We start from the raw sequence: 6,459 nt of genomic DNA, 5'->3' as shown, positions 1-6,459 counted from the left end.
TGTGTGTGTGTGTGTGTGTGTGTCTGCGCCCTCAGGGTCCAGGTGGCATCCCTTGACTGTGTGCAGTGCCACCAACTATCTAGGCAGACATTGTCAGCCCTGTTCTACAAAGTTATTACTTACTACTAATTTCATAATTATCTTATGAGATCATCGCCTGCTTGGCCTTTCGCCTTGTCACCAATCCCAGCAAGCCGTTAGGCCGAGGCACTCGCGGCCAGAGACGCAGCCCGTCCCGTTCATCCCAGCATGCAGGCAGATTCACGAGCTTACTGAAATTCCTCATATTTTAGCTTCGTTAAAGCGTCGGGATCTGCAACCGATGGTGCAGGCGCTGCGAATCAAGAATATCCAATACGGGATGGCTTTTGAATGATGACGGTATTGTCTTTCCAGCTAATTCTGCTGTGTACTTAAGAGTACACCACTTGGATGGGCAGGCAACTCCGAATCTCCCAGCCCAACTGGCGGTCTGAGAGGATTGTTGTACTCCTGTTACTGCGCCACCAAGTCGCCTAGTCAAGACTGAAAACATAAATCTTCTACCTGCCTGTGTGTGCGTGTATTGCTGGTTCTTTCAAGAGTTGACAAGAATAGCACAAGTTAAGCAAGGTACCTACCTAGAAAGGTCAGTCACTGCCTGCCCGTCAGCCCATACACCCACGTCACAGCCTTAAGCGCACACTGGCTTGAGAACTTGAAACAGCGTCCGCCTGTGCAACAGCATGTGACTTGCCATCGTTCAGGCGCCATGCGCTCATAATAATCCATTGTGTCCAACGTATATGAAGGATTTCTGTCCTCCGCACCATTTGTTTTCCTGAGCGTCGGCTAACCCATAAAGATTCATCAGAAAGAGCTGCAGCGCCCCAGAGACTGGGAATAGTATCCAGGCACCTAGCAACATCCTCATCAACGCGGACGTCTAAAATCAATCATTATGGCCGTGAATTTTCCATGGATCTACCCTGTTCGGGTAGTGCAGGCCATCTTCGCAATAATCGTCCTTGCTTTATCCGCATACTGTTCGTCAAGTCTTTTCATCACACTTCTAAGGAGAATCGAAATTAGCTGACATATGACAGACATCAGTTGGTTCACGTATAGTGATACGGTCAATTTCATGCTTTTCAATGGGATCTGGACAGCCTTCATCGCAACCCCCTATCTTGCTTTGGCGCCAGTGTTCTTCCCTCAGTTGGCCCATAATATCGTCATCCCAGCTGTTGAGGTGATCACCATGATTTTCTGGTTCGCAGGATTCATCGCTCTAGCTGTATACCTCCCACCAGCAGAAGCCTGTCACTGGAGCCGTTGCAGCGCATTACAAGCCGCAACCGTGTTTGGTGCATTCGAGTGGTATGACTCCCTTCTGATCCAGATGGCCATCTTCGGCATTGTGTTTCGCGATACGAAGATGAGTATTGTTGCTAACATAGATCGCATAGGGTACTATTTCTGGTTACTTCCGTTTTTGCTGTCCTCGGCCTTTCGCGTACCCGGTCCAGCTCCAGTACGAAGCCCACCCCTAACGGTCATACCCACGTTGGCGTCTAAATGGAGTTGGTAGTGACGGTTCCATAATATATTTCGATTCGGAAGTATAACAACTCTTCGGCTAGCAGCGGAGAAAGCCCTGATATAGCCGGCAGTATGATAATGACGTCATTTTTTGAACGACCACTACTACTACTTCATCAGTGATTCACGACGGTAATGACAATGATAATTCGGGGTGGTTACTCGGCAGATAGAAGGGTAATGAATAAGCGGTTGACTACAGTTGTGTTTTGGATTTTCGATTGTTGGCTACTGTGTTTTGAACTAGGCAGGATACCCATGTGTTACTAGTTCCCAGGGGACTTTGGTTGCTATATATTTACTATTTAGTGGTAGGACGCCTTGAACCGTGCCTCAATAAGCCATCGTATTCAGCTCGTTATCTGGTCTCTTCTATCCCCAGGTGGCTAATAGTCATATGCTTTTGGAAAATTGACGTCTGGCTTTAGTTATGTACAAGATGAGAAGGAAGCGATCATGAATGTCAGAGGCAGAGTACCACGGAAGAGGCCGCGCGACAGACATAAACCAGATATGCCGCCTTGTTAGCTTACTGGATGGATGGGTTTAGGGTTCTCCATCTGTTAGCAAATAGCTTTGCGTACATTCGATCCACTGAGAAAACCCACAGCATGTCGAAGGGTGATAAGCTTTTTAGTGAACTACTGCGTATTGCTTTGTACTGTCATTGACTCATTGAGACACTATCAGTGGATGACAGGGATTGGCATCCGTGTCGATGATTCAATCATTCATTGGATCATGCAACTTGATCTGTAAATTTATGGAATAAGCATGAAGTGTAAAGATAGACCAGATGGATTTTAGCCTACGTGATCATATGGGCACACAATGCTGGTACGTAGATACGAGGATGAAGAAAACAAACCCCCTCATGCAACGAGTAACCCCATAGGATGTTCCGAATCTCGACAAAAATCATCTAGTCTACGGCAAATGTGCCAATGAGCTATTCGGGAATCCGAAGGGTGACTGGGACTATTCCGTGGTTCAACTCGCTGCACCGCGAGTATCCGTCCGCTCAACGTTCCAGTAAAAAAACTTCTATGAGGGGAAAAAAAATTCCTGCAACGGAGTAGGGCTGGCCGACTCGGATCTCGCCGATTGGCTTTGGACTAATTTAGCAAACGTGTCCGTGGGCTCTAAAATGAGAACTTGGAGAGAAAAGTTGTGTGGTGGATAATGATAGTCCTGTCGGTAGTGGGACCTAACAACGGTTAAAGCTGGAGAGAGCAAGTAACTATGTGAGAGTGTTGTGCTGGAAAATGTTCTGAACGGCGGGAGTAACAACCACCCTTTACCAACTCAATTTACCTCTGAAAATTATCCTGCCGAGATATCGCTAGTATGAATTTTCTTTCCTTGCCACCACGCGACGTCGTGGGAGGAGCAACCCGGGCAAGCTGGAGCAAGCAGGCGCGTTAAGAGGTCCGACTTACGAGAGAAAAACTCTGCCTCCGCCCAAGGATGGCCTATCTCGAGACCCACCATCAAAGGCCGGCGTCGCTGCTGGGCCAGCGGGAACGCGCACCCATTCGCTGAACCTTTTCCAAGTTCCCAGATTTTCCCGCCGTGAATGGAGAAGAAATCCACGTTGAGGAGGTTTTAGTGCGCAGCAGCCTCTTACTAGTTACTAGACTTCTCAGAACTTAGTGGCTACGGAGAAAGAGGAAGGCGAAGAGCTAGACTATGTACTCCCCATTCCGCAGGAGATACTGCCGATGTCCAGCCAACTACTCAATTGAGTAAGGAGAGCACAAGACACAAGATAGAAACCACTGGGGAGGGTTTGCGTGGACCACGGCCATGCCTATCATCCATAATTCAAACCTGTGGTTCTTGTCTGGGGATGCAGGATTTGACCCAAAGGGAATCTCTTCGCGACGTTGCATCCGGCGTGCTGAACCCCCATCCCACCCCCTCATCTTGACTGTTCCTTTTACCTAAAGATTTTCGGTTCTGGAACATAATTCGATTAGATTCACTATCATCATCATTCGTTGCCTCTCTTATCGGCGGGCAGAGATGATCAGTTGACAAGACACGATAGATAATCTCTACTAGACGTGCATATGCATCTCCAGCCGTGTTTGTTGTACCTTAAAATCGCAGGTGGATGCGATTCACTATTAGCGGATTTCGGAGAGGCGACACACAGAACCCGCTTATAAGGAGGAGCTCGACGACTGGACGGATCCGAGTTTTGGTGACTCAATCGAACCGTGTTCCCTGTGGAGTCGGTCCTGGCGGCGAGCTTCCTTTTTCCTTCTTTTTCGCGATTTGACTTTTGTGACCTCTTCCCGTCACTATCATACTCCCTGTACGTCTGACGCTCTAACCTTGAGGATACCAGCATCCTCGAATTCTGGGGCCATTGAGGGGTCTAACATGGCCTTCGGGAACAAGGTCAAATCCACGTCTGCCGAGGGGGAAAAGGGCAAGATGGCGCCTGAAGAGACTGTCCAGGTTCAGCCCACGAACCCTTCGTCCGACTTGAACGACATCGATTGCGAAAAACATGGCGCTAGTCGCGAGTCGAATCCTATGCCCGACCTCAAGCGGAAGCTGAGAAGTCGTCATCTTCAGATGATTGCCATTGGTGAGTCCTGTTGGCTGTCTTATATGTCTTTTTACCCTTTTTTTGCTTTCTGCCATAAGACAGGCGGCCATTCCGGAAGTGACAACCTGCTCACATTCAACTTCATAGGTGGTACTATTGGCACCGGTTTGTTCATTGGTAGTGGTACTGCGGTCGCCAATGGAGGCCCTGTTGGCGCCCTCATTGCCTACATATTCGTCGGTACGATCGTCTACTCGGTTATGACCTCTTTGGGTGAAATTGCGACCTATATTCCGATTCCTGGAGCGTTCACGGCCTACGCTGCTCGTCTGGTGGACCCCAGTCTTGGCTTCGCTATGGGGTGGATCTATTGGTTTTCCTGGGCTAGTACATTTGCACTCGAGTTAACGGCAACGGGTTTGATCATCCAATTCTGGAACGACTCCATCAATATCGCTATCTTTATCGCCATCTTTTGGGTTCTGATAACCCTATTGAACTTCCTGCCTGTCAGCTTCTACGGTGAACTGGAGTTTTGGCTTTCAAGCATCAAAGTCATTACCGTTGTTGGATTCATGATATTCGCCATCTGCATTGACGCCGGCGTTGGTGACGAAGGGTACCTCGGGTTTCGCTACTGGGTTGACCCAGGCCCCTTTGCTCCTTACTCCGGTGTTCACCCCGACTCGACAGCGAAGTTCGTCGGTTTCTGGTCTGTTCTTATCCAGGCTGGCTTCTCGTATCAGGGAACGGAGCTGGTTGGTATCGCAGCAGCTGAGACAGAAAACCCTCGCAAAACGGTGCCTGCGGCCATCCGCAAGACTTTCTACCGCATCCTATTCTTCTTCGTCCTGACCATCTTCTTTATCGGTATTCTGGTGCCTTACACCAACGAGAACCTCCTGACCGATGGAAACGATGCCAACTCGTCGCCTTTTGTCATTGCGGCCAGGCTTGCTGGTGTCAAAGTTCTGCCTCATATCATCAACGGAGTCCTGCTGACTGTTGTGCTTTCTGCCGCCAATTCGAACGTTTACAGTGGCAGTCGTATCTTGATTGGTCTGGCTCAAGAAGGGTTCGCCCCGCGCTGGTTCAAGAAGACTAGTAAGAAGGGTGTGCCATACTTCAGCGTTGCTTTCACAGCCGCTTTCGGTCTTCTTGGTTTCATGAATGTCTCCAACGCCGGTAGCACGGTATTCAACTGGCTCGTCAACATCGCTGGTGTTGCAGGCTTCATCACTTGGGCATCATTGAACGGCTGCCACCTTGCTTTCATGCGTGCCCTAAAGGCTCGCGACATCTCCCGTGATACCCTTCCGTACAAAGCTATTTGGCAGCCCTACTATTCCTGGTACGGACTGTTCTTCAACATTCTCATTATTATCACGCAAGGTTTCACGTCCTTTATCACCAGCTTCAGCGTCACGGATTTCTTCATCGATTACATCAGTTTGATCCTCTTTGTGGTGCTCTACGTTGGCCACAAGGTCTACTTCCGGACGTCCTTTGTCCATCCCCTTGAGGCCGATATTGATACGGGCCGTCAGGAGGTTGAGAACGAAACGTGGGAAACAGAAGCCCCCGCCACCACGTGGCATCAGAAGCTCTTACGCTCATTCCTGGGCTAAGAGGACTATGGCCCACTAGACATCTCAGTACCGGCCCGTGGTCAATACTTGTCCTTGGATTTTATTGTTTTGCTTTAATTCTCTCGGTTTTTACGCCATCTCTCCCCCCTAGCTGAAGGGAGAGAAATCAGCCTATCATTCCTACATTTGAACTCTTTGGTTAATACATATGGCGCTTAGATGTTGGGGGTTTCATGCATATACGCATCTGCTTAGACAGCTGTTTGCCTGTCGGCATAGAAAGACGGAAAGAGAGACGGACCTGCATGAGTTGATGATGAATGAGGGTCGGACGGGTGTCTGCCTTTTTAGTTTCGAGGGCTTTTGTTCATATCTTTGGGTTCTCGGGTCGAGCCCCTCCTGTACAGTATACACGTTGGGATGTCAGCATTGGCATGGAGTCCGGTATATGGTTTTATTTTACTGTCGAACGCCTGGTTCGATCTGACTGCGGTCTAACTTTCCTGGAATCGAAAGTTTGGAATTAATTGACGTGCTCTTGATCTGCAGTGTAACGCGTACTGCAATGTTGAGTGGTTCATAGCTTTTCAGACATAATAGTAGCAGTAGTAGCAGCAGCAGCAGCAGCAGCAGCAGTAGTAGTAGTAGTAGTAGTAGTAGTAGTAGTAGTAGTAGTAGTAGTAGTAGTAGTAGTAGTAGTAGTAGTAGTAGTAGTAGTAGTAGTAGTAG

The 6,459-nt window shown here is 48.7% G+C and overlaps 3 protein-coding genes across 3 annotated transcripts; 2 read left to right on the top strand and 1 right to left on the bottom strand.

The window, feature by feature from the left end:
• Positions 1-568: 568 nt before the first annotated feature.
• ASPBRDRAFT_45594 (uncharacterized protein) lies at positions 569-918 on the bottom strand. Its single transcript, XM_067625449.1, has one exon. The coding sequence runs from the start codon at positions 911-913 to the stop codon at positions 758-760; it is 156 nt and encodes a 51-aa protein (XP_067476540.1). The 5' UTR covers positions 914-918; the 3' UTR covers positions 569-757.
• Positions 919-940: 22 nt separating this feature from the next.
• On the top strand, positions 941-1,557 carry ASPBRDRAFT_56986 (MARVEL domain-containing protein; the record flags this gene model as incomplete). The annotated part of the gene is made up of 3 exons (XM_067627662.1): positions 941-1,025; positions 1,086-1,359; positions 1,449-1,557. 3 exons carry the CDS (start codon positions 941-943, stop codon positions 1,555-1,557), a joined length of 468 nt encoding a protein of 155 aa, XP_067476539.1.
• Positions 1,558-3,987: 2,430 nt separating this feature from the next.
• Positions 3,988-6,206, top strand: ASPBRDRAFT_45590 (putative arginine transporter). The gene is made up of 2 exons (XM_067625448.1): positions 3,988-4,180; positions 4,289-6,206. The coding sequence occupies exons 1-2, from the start codon at positions 4,024-4,026 to the stop codon at positions 5,767-5,769; spliced, it is 1,638 nt and encodes a 545-aa protein (XP_067476538.1). The 5' UTR covers positions 3,988-4,023; the 3' UTR covers positions 5,770-6,206.
• Positions 6,207-6,459: the final 253 nt, after the last annotated feature.

Source organism: Aspergillus brasiliensis, assembly GCF_001889945.1.
Source record: "Aspergillus brasiliensis CBS 101740 unplaced genomic scaffold ASPBRscaffold_10, whole genome shotgun sequence".
Classification (NCBI taxonomy): Eukaryota; Fungi; Ascomycota; class Eurotiomycetes; order Eurotiales; family Aspergillaceae; genus Aspergillus; species Aspergillus brasiliensis.
This window is presented reverse-complemented; position numbering and strand designations above follow the sequence as displayed.

Coding starts and splice junctions, on each gene's coding strand:
- ASPBRDRAFT_45594 (XM_067625449.1), bottom strand. CDS start 913: ATGAGGATGTTGCTAGGTGCCTGGATACTATTCCCAGTCTCTGGGGCG.
- ASPBRDRAFT_45590 (XM_067625448.1), top strand. CDS start 4,024: ATGGCGCCTGAAGAGACTGTCCAGGTTCAGCCCACGAACCCTTCGTCC. Junction 4,181..4,288: donor TCTTCAGATGATTGCCATTG/GTGAGTCCTGTT, acceptor TCAACTTCATAG/GTGGTACTATTGGCACCGGT.